We start from the raw sequence: 15537 nt of genomic DNA, 5'->3' as shown, positions 1-15537 counted from the left end.
GTATTTTTACATATCCTTGAACATGTTCAAGGATATGTAAAGCTATTGTGTATATATATATTTTTCTTGTTTGCACTAGGTGTACTATTAAGTATTCTGTGCATATTCAAGCGCTCCACTGAATCTGGAACACAAAATATGTCTTTGATGTGATTTTTGGAAAATTGCACATTACAATGTGGTAGCAGCTAAGAGATTATTTTTTTTTAGCACATTCAACCGATATAACACTTGCACTTTAATAAGCGCTCCTATATATCAACTGTGTTTTCTATTATTTTATTAGTCTAAAGTGAAAATTCGCATAAAGGTCTAATGTTCATGTTTCAAAATTTGATGTGCTGCCTTGGCTTGAATCCCAAAATGTATCCAACATTATCCAAATAACTTTATGCCATAAATAGATATAGAGACGCTACCAGCATTCTCCTACACAGGTATTCATTCCACTGAAGGTGCAAATGGACCGTGGCTCCATAATCAGTAAACAAATAATCCAAAGAAAATTGTCGAACACACAACACATTAATTTTGTTCCTCCCACTGACTTCGCATTAGGTTTAAATATTGTTCATTTTGCTGTGAGGCCCTTAATAACATTGCAGTACATTTGCCTACTGTTGTGTGATGTCGGAACTAGATGGAATGATCTGTAGATATCATCAGTGTTAACCTACAAGTAGAAATCACAGACAGATATAAACAGCTGCAGACTTTAGTTATGGGGATGTGGAACCTCTCATAGACAATGGAGATACATGGTACCACAATGCAACTTCCTACAAATGATTGTTTGTTTCTTTGTTTTTCCGATCTACAAACTAGTAATGCCCCATTGCATAAAAGTGTCCCTTATTAACCATTTGAAATGATAGGACGTATAAATGAAACCTGACAGGATGCTCATTATATTGCTTGTTAAATAAGCTGCCAGTTAGTGGAGAACATCCATACCCATCTCATGTGCAATTCTTTCTTTTATACATGTATTTGATATTACCATGTGTATGTTTTATGTTCTGTCTTGTTATTTACAGAGGTGAAGGAGACACGGCGTCCACAGGCTCATGAGTGCCTTGGAGAGGCATTAAGACTTCTCCGCCAGGTGATCAGCAAGTATCCGCTTCTTAACACTGTGGAAACTTTGACTGCAGCTGGTACCCTGATCTCAAAGGTCAAGGGTAAGCATGGATGAATGAAACATAAAATACCAAATATTGTTCAAAGTTTTTAATTGCCTTGCTTTGTGGCACTAAATTTTTTTTTTCTTTCTATTTCTTCTTCTCTTTCTTGCACAGGTTTTCACTATGAAGCAAATATTGAGAATGAGAAGAGAGAGTTTGAGAAGGCACTGGAGAGCATGGCTGTTTGCTTCAGCAGCACGTAAGAGAAGGGATCTTGGTGGGGATGGATCTGAAGCAAGATAGAATGTGAGGGGTTCTGTGGTGATGTAGGAAATGGTTGACGAAACACTATATACGAATTCCTAATGCTATGGTGCCCTAGTTACAGTTTAGGTGACCAGGCCCCGCTGGCACGGTTAAAAAGGTGATTTTACTTACCTTTACTCCCTAACAGCTCTGGTCTCCGATGTGCAGCTCCACCTCTTTAGCTGAGATTATCGAAATCAATGATTTCAGCCAAATCCAATGCTTTCTCATAGGAGAGCACTGTGAGGCTAGTGGCATCGTAAAAAGCGTTGTGCCAATCGGATGTTGTTTCTGACACCATATGGTTGAAATAGTGGAATTTTACAACATTATTACGTGGAAGTACCTCTAGTGGCTGGCAGAGGGTCAAAACACAGTCTGGGGAAGGGGAGGACAACATGGCACCCAGACCACTTCATTGAGAAATGGTCTTGGTCTTCATTGAGAAATGTGAAAGAAAGTACATGTAGTGGAGCGCTGATTAAAAATAAAAATAGATGAAAATAGGGTACAAAAATAGGAAACCTAACTACCTATCAAATACAAGACAAACTAATTAATAAACTCTTATTTTCTAATAGGTCATAAGTCTATGACCATACTGACACACTAAAAATTGATATTAAAAATCCATTTATTTATTAGTAAATTAAAAACATATATAAAAAAAAAATATGTAAAAACGTTCATATATAACAAATAATATGTCTATTGATAATCCCAAATCAAGCCATAAAAAAGTCCAGACCTTATTGAAATACTCGGCGTCCCGAGTGTCAGGATCCCGCGGGCGGCTGCGAGGGGAGGCTGCAGTCCGCTCGCGGCACTCACCCTCCAGCCGTCCGCGGTCCCCTTCTCCTCGTGCGCTCGTCGAGCGGCATCCTTCCAGCCTCAGATGCCGCCCGCGTCTTGCTCTTCGTCCCCCAGCGGCAGCATGCATGACGCTGCATGCTGGGAGACCGCCCAGTTTTGTAAACGCCGGGGTCAGCCACCTGACCCGGCGTTAAAGGCACAGTGCCTCAATCACAGTGGGAGGTATAAATATCCCCCACGTGTGATTGTTAACTCTGATTGGAAATTATCCAATCAGAGTTAAGCAATGGGTTTAAATACTTACCTTTCCTGTCTCTCTCTGCCCTGTTGTGGTCTTTGCTTTCTAGTATTGCTGTTCTACTTGTGGTTCTCTCTGGTTTACGTACTTTCTGGCTTGTTTATCCAACCTTGTGACTTTCTCCTACCCTTTGACCTCGGCTTGTCTCCTGACTATTCTTTGTGTGCTTAGCCCGGCCACTCTAAGGTCCGGTGCTGCACCTTTTCTGTGTGTATGTTAGCGTGTTTTGGTTCCCAGAATCGTGACACCAAGTCAGCAAAATATAGTGCTGAAAAACCTCAAATAAACGTCCTCTTTGTAGCATAGATGATGGCTGATATCAATGGGACTCGGACCCCTCCAGACGCGTTTCTCCGCTTCGGCGGCTTTTTCAATGGATCCTTCATTGAAAAATGGTCTGGGTGTCTACAGAGTACCCTTAGACAGACTATGGTCCGAATTTAGGGCTAGCTGGGGTTGTAGAATGCATCCTACTAACCATATTATGTCTTCTTTCATTGCAGGATTTCAGAGTTCCTTATGGGAGAGGTGGATAGTAGCACTTTGTTATCCTTACCTCCTGGGGACCAGAGTCAGGTAAGAAATCTATCTTCCATATGAAAGCTAATGCATGTACTAAAGCGCTGTATCAGTCCCCAAACATATGGGTATCTGATATATCCTGCCTTATTATGTAATTTAGTTTTACCCTAATATTTGTCTCACTGTTTACATGGTTTCTAACAGTCCATGGAAAGTCTGTGTGGAGGTCTTTCTGGAGGTGAAGGATCTCTCTCCAGCTCAGAGTATGTGGATTCAGGTGAGTCTGATTAGATAGGAAGAAGACAGCCAAAGCCTTTATGGTTGAATTGTTCATAAAATAGACTGGTCATGAATATTTATTATTGTGTTTTTACAGGAAGCCCATTTGGAGAGGACGTGGATGTGATTTTACAACGCAGTGAGGGCGGTGTCCGAGCAGCTCTTCTGTATGCAAAAAACATTTCCAAATACATGAAGGACCTTAGCAACTATATAGAAAAGAGAACTTTCCTGGGTGAGTGTATCGGAAGGGGGAATGTTCACAGATGGAACATTGGACAGTTTTCTCCATCTCTGTGGTCATGCGGTCTCATTACTCAATCTTTGCCCTTTTTTTCAGAGATGGAATATGCAAAAGGACTCCAGAAGCTAGTAAACACATACAGAGGACCGCTGACTCAGGAGGTAAATGCTATGCAGAAGGGAAGGTTGCGGGAGGATGAGGTGTTGAGAAGAATAGTTATTATCAATAGAGGGTCATATCAAACTTAAAACTACTTGGGAATATTTAGGCAACGAGACACAAATAAAGTGGTAACTGAAAATTATTTGTGCATTGAGAACAGAACCTTCTATTGCAATGACTTCATTGATATATTTGCTCCCTCAGCAACATATGCCGTTCCAGTCCATCTACTCTGTAGCTCTGGAACAAGATCTGGACTATTCACATGGAGTACTTCATACAGCCGGAACTCTTCAGCACCAGACTTTCCTTCAGGTAAAGTAAAACTTACAAAACTAATCAAATTGTGAATAACACAAACACATAGCCGGGTCCAGCAGTGAATTCCATGCTTTCATAATGCCCACAGTCTTAAATTGGGCCATAATGGCAGTGCAGTCCTTCCAGTGTGGCATTGTTATAATGATAATTGCTAGACTTGTGCAAATATTTATTTTTGTCCAAATAAATAAGTCACCAGAGGTAAATCCCAGGCGAATCAATTCGTTCAGGTGTGGATTTTGGTTCAGACGAAACGGACAAAACAAATTTTTGCACAAGTTTAATAACTGCTTCTTAAGTGTGAAATTGATAAAAGCTGATATGTAATTGATTTCTACAGTGAGAAAATGTGCAGATACAATATGTTCACAACTTATTTCCCTCTCTACAGCCTATGAACATGAGGCGACTGGAACACGAGAGACGCAGGAAAGAGGTGAAGGAGCAGTGGCAAAGAGCTCAGAGAAAGCTGGTAAGAATAGCTTAATCTATATCTTGTTCTCCCCTCTGTCTGTGGAGTTATACAAGTGCTCCTTATTATTTGTAAATAGCCATAGCCCAGCACGCTGCTTTTTTCAAATAATTCTATTTTTTTTGTATATAGCTTGAGGCTGAGACGAACCTTCGGAAAGCACGCCAGACATATATGCAACGCAGTGAGGAACATGAACGAGCACAGTATACAACAGCACGAGCTGAAGATGAGCTAAGCCACAGCGGAGCCAAATCACTCGACAAAAAAAGAAGAGCTGAAGAGGAGGCCAAGAATCGTGTATGCACTCTAAGCAATCAAATCTTGAAAGAGGAAACTTAGGAGATTTAAAAAACAAAAAAACAGGAGTATGGGTCAGATTGGGACGCTTTTAGTTGACTAAACAAACAGACCTTCACAAACAGACATGTCCTCTAAGTGCCTTAAGCACTTCCTAGAGCTCAGGTGTAAATGCAGGCAAACAGAGCAGTAAGATCACAACACAGCCTGTTACAGCATTCTGTGACGTATCCCATTAAGTACACCATTGCACTAACAAATAAAGTAGCTGTATAATAAGCGGATAGTGAACACATGAAAAGATCTAAGTATAGAAATAAGGGCTTTCAGGGTTCTAGATGATATGATGTTCAATATGTTAAATACTTGGCTACATATTCTCCCGGAGGCACTTTATGAATGATCAGATAAGAGAATGGCCTGTGAAACTGAATTAATTTAATTACAATAGACAACGGCATAACTGATCTCATCCAGTGATCACTCTTTAAAAGCACAGTCATCCTTTACTCGTCACTCGTACTGCTTCTCCACCTTTGTGACTAAATCCACCTTTGTTCCTGCAGGCAGATGAAGCCATGGCCACTTACAGGACCTGCATTGCAGATGCCAAGACTCAGAAACAAGAGTTGGAAGATGTGAAAGTGAATGTCTTGCGTCAGCTACAGGAGCTGATTAAACAGAGTGACCAGATCCTGCGCTCGGTACATTGACTTTACCTTATATCCAACCCTCTCATATTCTTTATTCCTAACCAGTCATTTTACTTTCTCCATTGAGTATTTGTATTTTTAGTCCCATGTGTAGTTTTTTGCTCTTTCTTAACCTTGTGTTTGTTTATTTCCCTATTTTGTGCCCAGTTTCTCTTTATTATGTCTACTATCATCTAACTTCCTTGAATTTTCACCCTGTACTCTACCAGCATATCTGCTCTTTAGGACCAGTGGCAGGATCCTGTCCAAAGTGTGATGTCGGCTCTCTGTCCTTATACACCTGCATCCAATTTCTTATACTTCAGCTGTACAGTTTTGAGTATTCCTGAATTTTAAGGCCATGGAGGCATTTGTGTAATTGAATTGAGCTTTCAAATAGAACAACTGTAGAATGGCCTTTAGCACCTCCACTTTCTACCTCCTCTCACCCCTCACATCTATTTTCTTTGTCCCTCCCTGTCCCCTATTTAAACTACCCCCTTCTTAAGATGTTACTGACTCCTAGGTAATGTCATTCTCCAGGCTACCATCTCCTACTATCAGAGCATGCACATGCAAACGGCGCCCCTTCCAGTGGGATTTCAGACTCTATGTGAGAGCAGCAAACTGTATGATCTAGGTCAGCAGTACGCATCCTATGTCCGACAACTTAGTGCTGGAACAGAGACCGAGATTTCTTATGACTTCCAACCTTACACACCACAATTAGCATGGTATGGGAACCAACATTCATCTTTCTTTATTATTTCTCACACAGCGAAGTACAATATCTCATAGAGAACTGTCCTCACTATCCAAACAATTAAGAGGGAATCTTTTGACCTTTATTTTAATTTTTTTAAATACATTTTTCAAATGATTTAATTTTTTTTTTATAAACTTTTAACCCCTTAATGACCAAACTTCTGGAATAAAAGGGAATCATGACATGTCACACATGGCATGTGTCCTTAAGGGGTTAAAATGATTTATTAGTTTGAAAAATATTTTTAAATGGTTATATTTTTTATATATTGATGTAGATTTTTATATATATTTTTGATAAAATAATTTTAAAAGTTCATCCAAAAATATTAAACAATTTAAAAAGCTTGTCCAAAAATATTTAATTGAGGCCTTTATTTAATATTTAGATTATTTTTCATTTCTGCATAAACATATTTATTAATCATTCCTTTTCAGGTCTCCTTGTGTCCGGACACGTAAGTCCAGTTTAACCTCTCAAGACTTTGCGTCTTCAGAAAGCAAAGAGACAAGTGGAGAAGAGCGAGTTGTTGAGAGGAGAGGTAAGGGAAAGGTGAAAGTGAGAAGAGATCAAGTAGATAAATAAATAAATGGCTTTGGGGAGGGTGAATGTGCAGTCACTGTGTTGACTTTTTTAATTTGTTTTTATTTTGTTAGGAGGCAGAGGTCATCAGGTGCACAAATCATGGCCAACTGCTTTTAGTGAAGGAGATCCATCTGGAGGCCTTGATACTCCAGGTACTTTGGAATTGAGAGGGTTTAATGAAAATGAGTAAATGTGATTTCCATAAGTTCTCAACTCTACACAAATACATACAGTCTGTCTCTTGAGCATTTTCTTTTCAAGATGGCAAGCCTAGTTGTACATAAGCATTCATATTATTGCCTAGTGTAGTTAGTTTGTAGTCAAGAATTTCACGTTGTATTGTCCACAGATTCATGGTAATGTAAATTCATGGTCCAAAGATGAAAGATGTGTCAACCTTTATAAGTAAATAGTTATTTCCCTGTCTCGCCTTTCTTCCTTCAAAGATATAAAAAGAAGGGTATGAGAGGCAGAGGCAAGGAAAGTATGGTCAGGTGGTGGTGCCAGCTCCACCAGGGGCTTGTACCCACTAATGAATTTATAGAGAGAACATCTCTCTATGTGTCAACCTTTAGCTAGGCAAAGATTTGTTCGTCTGTGTTTGCTGTATACAATAGCTTTGAAACACAACTTAGGAAAAGATGCAAAGCCAGCAAACCACTCATGGACAGCTATTTCATTGTTAATGCCAATCATCAGCATGAGGTTGGTTACTGGTTTGCTTATTGAGGCTTGGTAGTGCTTGGGAAGCAAAAACCAAAAAGGTTATGGTGAGGAAAAAATGTGTTTGAAAACCCCTTCCACCTGAAATCTGTGGATAGTTAATACAATGTTAAACAAAAATCTGCACACCAGTCAAGCCACCCAGAATCCTTTGCGGTAGTAACATCACTGCAGATTTGTAATTTCTGTGGGAAAAGCAAGTCTTATGGCTTGACTGGTGTGCAGATTTTTGTTTAACATTGTAAAACAATGTTCTTGATAGCCCAGAACACTTGGGCAGACGCCCTGACCTAACACGCAGATCACCTACAGGGCATAGCTTTGCACCTCAATGACTTGGAAAATTGTGGTCGGCTTTGCAACTTAAGACTTCATGACTTAAGTGAAGATGATGGATCTCCTTTATATATCCACACAATTTTGATGAAGATATTCAATTGCCTCCTGCACAGAGACTCAAACACCATTATTGAATATGTCTGGGCCCACAGAACCCTTTGAACTAAGGCCAGCCTTAAGATGCCCCACAAGATTTGGTTTGCTGCCTGGCCCTTAAAGGAAAAAAAAACTGCATGGGAACTGTGGGACATCTCCTACCACCAACATAAAGTACAGCTCTTCCAAGACCTCTCCCGTTACCCTGTGTTATCGCCGAGCTCTCAGGCCACTTTCCCGTGTACTGCAATCCCAAAAGATGCCTACATGTGCCCTTGTTTTTACACCAGAGGGGCCATTTAGTGTCCACAGCCACTTGTACTTTGCCAAGCTTGGGAACCTCCTGCAACTACAGCCAATTAAGATGTGGGCGGCTTTCACACTGTTTGGCTAGTTCCTGACAATGCTACAGTGGGGTCTGGCGAATTTCCCTAGCATTACATCAGTCCGCTCCACAACCATGAATATAACATTCCCATTAATTGTCCTATTTTCTTTTTTTGGGAAAGTTTTGTTTAGATTTCCAGCACACTGGGGTCATGAGGATGATGGACGGTTATTTTGCTCCAACTTACAGCTGGGCAGACCATGGCCCCATGCTGCAAGGATCGAGTGTCAGTCTTACAAGGCTCTCCTTGTCTGGCAAATCTCTGTTTGGATGCCTTCATGCTTCTCTGACATTCTTGCATCTTTATACCTTATTATCAAAATTGCATATGCTTTATTTGGTGTAATTCTTTTTTTCTTTTCTTTCATTCTCTGGATCTCTCCCTAACTATACACTGAAACACTGAGCAACAAGGCATCTACTACAACACGCATTCAATTGCTCTTGACTGATGCCAGGACCCTGAACACCCTGGAGAAGAGATCCTATGCTTTTAGAGAGTTTAGGGAACAGTGGGCACACAAGATATAGATAGTTGTGCTCAAAAGTTTGCATACCCGTAGAGATTTTTAAAGAAAACACGAGTGAGCAGGCAAAACACATTTCTTTTATTTCTTATGGGATTAATATTTAACTATATGTTATAACAGAATGGCACAATCATAAAGCAAAACATGGCAACAAAGAAGAAAATGAAATTACCCCTGTTCAAAAGTCTGCATACCCTTAGTTCTTAACACTGTGTATTGCCCCCTTTAGCATCAATGACTGTGTGCAGTCTTTTGTAATAGTTGTCTATGAGGCCCCTAATTCTTGCAAATGGTATATTTGCCCGTTCGTCTTGTCAAAATGCCTTCAGGTCATGCAAAGTCTTTAGTCGTCTTGCATGAACCGCAAGTTTGAGACCTCCCCGGAGTAGCTTGATGATATTAAGGTCAGGAGACTGTAATGGCCACTCCAGAACGTTAACCTTTTTCTGCTGTAACCACTGGAGGGTCAACTTGGCCTAGTGCTTAGGATCATTGTCATGCTGGAAAGTCCAAGAGCGTCCCATGCGCAGATTTCGAGCAGAAGAATGCAAATTGTTTGTGAGTATTTTCTGATAACATGCTGCATTCATCTTGCCATCAGTTTTCACAAGATTCCCCGTGCCCTTAGAGCTCACACAACCCCAAAACATCAGTGAGTTACCACCATGCTTCACAGTGGGGATGGTATTCTATTACTATAGGCCTTGTTGACCCCTCTCCAAACATAGCGCTTATGGTTGTGACCATAAAGCTCTATTTTGGTCTCGTCACTCCAAATTACAGTGTGCCAGAAGCTATGAGGCGTGGCAAGGTGTTGTCAGGCATACTGTAACTGAGCTTTTTTGTGGCATTGGCGCAGTAAAGGCTTCTTTCTTGCAACTTGACCATGCAGCTCATTTGTGTTCAAGTATCATTGTATTGTGCTCCTTGAAACAACCACACAATCTTTTTCCAGAGCATGTATTTCTCCTGAGGTTACCTGTGGGTTTTTTCTTTGTATCCTGAACAATTCTTCTGGCAGTTGTGGCTAAAATATTTCTTGGTCCACCTGACCTTCGCTTGGTATCAATAGATTCACAAATTTTCCACTTCTTAATAAGTGATTGAACAGTACTTACTGGCATTTTTCAAGGCGTTGGATATCTTTTTATATCCTTTTCCATCTTTATAAAGTCCCATTACCTTGTTATGCAGGTCTTTTGACAGTTCTTTTCTGCTCCCTATGGCTCAGTATCTAGTCTGCTCAGTGCATCCACGTGAGAGCTAACAAACTCATTGACAATTTATACACAGACACTAACAGGTGTGGGTAATTAACCTTTAATTGCCATTTTAACTTATGTGTGCCATCTTGTGTATCTGCAACAAGGCTAAACATTGAAGGGTATGTAAACATTTAATCAGGGTCATTTGGGTGATTTCTGTTATCAATATGATTTAAAAAGGAGTCAAATAACTATGTAATGATAAATGGCTTCATATGATCACTATCCTTCAATAAAATCCTTTTTTTTTTTTTTTTTACATGATCAGTCATATTTTCAAAATCAATGCCAACATTTCACAATTTCTGTCAGGGTAAGCAAACTTTTGAGCACAACTGTAGATAGATAGTCATTTTAAGGAGGATCACTCTCCTTGGCTTACAACCCCATTTATGCCCAGGGCTATTTCAGTAACAATCCTGCAGCAAAGTCTAAACGTACCACGATTCTGTTTCTTAAAATCCTACCCCTTATTCTTGTAGCTACTCTGATGGATCGGTAAAGCAGGTGCATCCACACTAGCAGGAAGGTTCTTGAATAGACTTATACTTTGGCAAACAACATGGGCACTTCTTGCAAGCTGCCTTCAGGGCTTTTACTCTCTTTCTTGAGTCCTGAAGGGGAGATTTGAATGTATTCCTGGACCCTATAGTAGATAACTGTATTTGCAATACTACCACGCCACAACAAATTAGGCTCAGTGATTAAAAAAAGTTCATGCAGTCCAAATTCAGATCCTTATTGACAAAATCCACACAAAGCAAACTCATGACCATGTCCATGCTCTTACTCTTTAATGCTGGGATTTATCCCACAGCATATCATAGGGTCTACCTTTGCTCTTAAAATTTTTTTTATGCCCTTCCCAATAATTACTGCTCACTTTTGGCTCATATGATTTAACAAAACGATATCGGTCACATGTATAGCTAGGATGAAGGACAAACAGCATGCACTACCTCTCAAACAAAATTGCAGAAGTGGTATGTCAATATTATTCTGACCTATATAACATTCCCCCACCAACATACTCAACCTCTTTCTCAACTCTTAATGCACTTATCAATTATTATCTATCTGCCCTCAAACATTATAAGATTCAATTAAACACATTCACCTAAAATTCATACTAACCGAAACGCCATATAGATTAATCCGGAATCGACAAACTATTTAATTTTTTATTTTTAACTTAATCGATGCAGCTGAATCGATTCAGCTGTAATCTAGCCCAGGTAACTATCAAACCATCATGCTAGCAGACTTGATCATCTGATAAAACCTTATGCATGAGGGATGGAGTAGTTCCCTGTTTCCCATTTATTTAAATGGTCTTGTGTCTGTTTAAGGATGATTATTGGTGCAATTATATTGTGATGATTATTATTTTACTATGCTGAATTTAGACATGGGTAGCTTAAAGGAACACTCTCGCTTTTTAGCTTGTATTCATTATCTTATGGAAGTGAGTATTAGAGACATGGTTACATAGAACATAGTAATGCAGTGAAGAGTATGCCACAGCTATGTATGGTGACATTGACTACACAGCTCACTCTGCCTATCTATACCTTACCATGCCAATATGGCAGTCATGGAACTGGGGATGTACAGTTGTAGCGGAAGATCCAAAATAGGATACCTACAAGAATTCGTTTATGTATAAAGCAGGACAAGGTGGCTGACCTATAGCTCTATGTTCACAGGTTTCCCAGAGAAGCTCATTCAACCTTTGTCGCCTGCTTCAGACACAGAAAACAAGAGACTGAGCTCGCACCTTGAACAAAGTAAGTGTACTAATCAGCCATTTCTTAACCTTCTGCCCATGTACTGTAATCTGGTAATATTCTAACATTACAGTTTATTGTGATACATGTAGACCAGAACAGAATGATGCATAGAGCATCATGCTGAGTTCATTCCACCTGATACATTCAGATTTTGGGGGGATAAACAGGCCTGCCACCTTTTAGGCTATGACAATTAGTTTCTGAATCTGCACAGGGGATGATAAAAAACAAACAGTGTAGCCTATAATTAAACTCATTGGGAATTTATTCTGTAAACAATCAATTATGGCGAATTGAAAACGCAATTGCAACATTTAGTCTAGAATAGCCAAACTGTGATTATAGCTAAACTGGAAACAAACCAGGAACTGCATTCTTCCATAAGCACACACTTGGGTGCAACTGGACCTGGGGTCAGCACCCAACCCCTCAAAGTAATATGTAGCAAAAGAGAAAAAAATCCAGGCAAGTGTCCAATAAAATTGCCTTTACTTAACCCTGCCTGGATTATTTTCTACTTTGACTACATATAGCTAAACTGGAGACTTTTTCCAAATTGGCTTATGTTGCCTAGATTTTTCAATTAGATTTTGGATTCACTACAATTCTGTGGATATGTGGACCTTTTCAAAGCAGATCTTTGACCTCACAGCAGAAATTTTCATTATAAATATATGCAATAAATAATGTAAATTTACAGCAACAATTAGATTTTCAAGGTGTATATTTTGGGGGAATGGAGTGTTTAACCCCTTAAGGACACATGACATGTGTGACATGTCACGATTCCCTTTTATTCCAGAAGTTTGGTCCTTAAGGGGTTAAAGGGACACCATAGTCACCAGAACAACTACAGCTTATTGCGTTTGTTCTGCTGAGTAGAATCATTCCCTTCAGGCTTTTTGCTGTAAACACTGTAATTTTCAGTGTTTAAACAGTTTTTAAAAAGATGTTGAGTTTACATTACAGCCTAGTGATAACTCCACAGGCCACTCCTCACAAAATGTGCTTCCTGGGGCAGTGCTGCACACTTTCCATTCAGTGTCTCCACCCTATGCATGCAGACACTGAACTTTCCTCATAGAGATGCACTGATTCAATTCATCTCTACGAGGAGTTGCTGATTGCCCAGGGCTGTGTTTGAATTGTGCTGGCTCTGTCCCTGATCTGCCTCCTTGACAGCCTCAGCCAATCCTATTGGAAAGCATTGTGATTGGCTCAGACCACCACTTCTAATGATATCAGCAGACAGAGGCAGTTCACAGACATACAGGGGCAGAGGTAGCAGCTGCAGATTTTACTATATTTAGGGAAGCAAGAGAGAGCCAGGGGAGCTAGATGGTTGCTTTAACACTATAGGGTCAGGAATACAGGTTTGTGTTTTTAACCCTATAGTGCTCCTTTAATGCACGTCATCTACAGGTAACGGGAGGCAGGGGATTGAATAGAGGAACCTTTCATCTTTTTCTGAAAAACTGTTGTTAAAGTAAGTGTATTGTACTATCTGCACTTTTTCACCATGTATTCTTTACTACCTGGCTTGTGAAATAGGAAAAAAAAGACATGCGTCCAAGTTCAACCTTTCTCACATCTGGTTTTGCTGTTGATCCAAAAGAAGGCAAATTACTGGATTAACAGGAAGCACAAGTCTAATTGACTCAATCTCTGGCTTGTGCTTGTCCTTTAAACTTACCTTTTGCATCTTTCTGTATTTTATTGTTTAGACTCTGATCAATAGCATGTGTTTCTAAATTTAAAATGGGTATTTATTGTTTATTTCCTATTTTTGATATGCAGATTTTCTTTCAAAATGTATCTGTACAACAAAAATAAAGAATGACCTCCGTCTTGAGACTCCATTTAAAAATATATATATCTGCTTTGAGGATGTTATTTTGTTTATTTATTGAAAATAGTCATCAAATACAGATTGTGTTTTGTAAGACAAGAATATGCAGAAAAACATATGCAAAAAAGTCTTAAATTAGACAAAAGCTGTAAGTCTAATTTAAGCTTTTGTCTAATGCAAGACTTTTTTGCATATTTTTTCTGCAAAAGGAAGGTGTAAAAAAGGTCATATCCTTGGTTAATGTTCTTAAAATGAATTCATAAAGAAGTTATCTTGATCATCTTGTAGGGAACATTGAAAACCCAATTTGAGTACCTGCATTTGACACAACATGTGGGAAGAGAATATAATCAGAGCATGATATTGCTTCGCAGCATGGGAATGTGGACACATTGGGGAACTGAGCAAGAAATGGCAAGTGGGACTAAATATAGACACATTTTGGACATACATGGGAGTAGTTGTTGGGTAGTGCGTGTTGGTGGAGACTTTACTCGAATTTATCTAAATTCACAGGGTGAGCCCGTGGATTAAATGTGTAAAATACTTATCTTGATAAAGTTTAGGTTGTTACTATGTTACACAGACATTTCACTGTTCTGTGGATATCTGAATGAAAATGAATTCCACATTTCAAAGTTAACACATTACCTGTTCTCTCCTTGCTAGGTATTAATGGACTCCCTAAAAACATAGAGGTGCCCATTTCTAGTGGTCCGTTCCGTAATGTTGGCTTATCACGGGCAGCTCGGACTCACCGCTTACGCAAACTGCGGACCCCAAGCAAATGTCGCGAATGTAACAGTTATGTGTACTTCCAAGGTGCAGAGTGTGAAGAGGTAAGGGAAGATGAAGAGTTTTGTGAGGGTTTGGCTCATGCACTGTAAATGTAATACAATAAAAGAGAAAGATGCAAATAGTGGTAAAATATCCAGAAGAAAAGTAATGTATGTCGGTACTGGCTGAGCAAGGGAGATGAAATTCAATCAATGTTACTTACAATTAATGTTTAGGACTTCTCGCTTAACCCCTTAATGACCAAACTTCTGGAATAAAAGGGAATCATGACGTGTCACACACATCCTGTGTCCTTAAGGGGTTAAAGGACCACTATAGGCACCCAGACCACTTCAGCTCAATGAAGTGGTCTGGGTGTCAGGTCCCTTTAGTTTTAACCCTGCAGCTGAAAACATAGCAGTTTCAGAGAAACTATGTTCCACTGAGGGTTAATCCAGCCTCTAGTGGCTGTCTCTCTGACGGTCGATAGAGGCGCTTCCCCGATTCCCAGTGTGAAAATCACAGTGAGAAGACACTGGACGTCCATAGGAAAGCATTGAGTAATGCTTTCATATTGGTTGTTTGAATGCGCATGCGGGTCTAGCCGCGCATGCGCATTTGGATCTGACATCGGCAGGGGGTGGAGAGTTCCACAGCACAGAGGGAGCCTGGCACTGGAGAAAGGTAAGTAACTGAAGGGGTTTTAACCCTTTCAGCCCAGCGGGAGGTGGGCCCTGAGGGTGGGGGGTACATAATGACCCTATAGTGCCAGGAAAACCTTTATAGTGCACCTTTAATTATGCCTTTTTACACTTTGTTCTTTTTTACTGACGTTGCTAAATTGTTGTCTTTGACTTTACTCCAGACTTTAATTCTCCAACATCCCGCAATATTTC

The 15537-nt window shown here is 39.8% G+C and overlaps 1 protein-coding gene across 2 annotated transcripts in view; it reads left to right on the top strand.

Moving 5' to 3' along the window:
- ARHGAP45 (Rho GTPase activating protein 45) overlaps window positions 1–15537 on the top strand; it is a 112477-nt gene that overhangs the window by 76709 nt on the left and 20231 nt on the right. Inside the window, exons 3-17 of one of the 2 annotated variants that reach the window (XM_063455560.1) lie at window positions 1038–1181; window positions 1299–1383; window positions 3045–3117; window positions 3268–3340; window positions 3440–3577; window positions 3683–3747; window positions 3953–4063; window positions 4461–4541; window positions 4674–4841; window positions 5408–5545; window positions 6077–6267; window positions 6737–6840; window positions 6956–7036; window positions 11932–12012; window positions 14534–14703. In XM_063455560.1, the coding sequence (XP_063311630.1) occupies window positions 1038–1181; window positions 1299–1383; window positions 3045–3117; window positions 3268–3340; window positions 3440–3577; window positions 3683–3747; window positions 3953–4063; window positions 4461–4541; window positions 4674–4841; window positions 5408–5545; window positions 6077–6267; window positions 6737–6840; window positions 6956–7036; window positions 11932–12012; window positions 14534–14703 (1703 nt within the window). The remainder of the gene's footprint in view (window positions 1–1037; window positions 1182–1298; window positions 1384–3044; window positions 3118–3267; window positions 3341–3439; window positions 3578–3682; window positions 3748–3952; window positions 4064–4460; window positions 4542–4673; window positions 4842–5407; window positions 5546–6076; window positions 6268–6736; window positions 6841–6955; window positions 7037–11931; window positions 12013–14533; window positions 14704–15537) is intronic. The other variant, XM_063455561.1, reaches the window with a different exon arrangement.

The sequence above is a fragment of the Pelobates fuscus genome, chromosome 5 (genome assembly GCF_036172605.1).
Source record: "Pelobates fuscus isolate aPelFus1 chromosome 5, aPelFus1.pri, whole genome shotgun sequence".
Lineage (NCBI taxonomy): Eukaryota > Metazoa > Chordata > Amphibia > Anura > Pelobatidae > Pelobates > Pelobates fuscus.
Note: the sequence above shows the minus strand (reverse complement) of the source record. Positions and strands in the feature narration are given on the sequence as shown.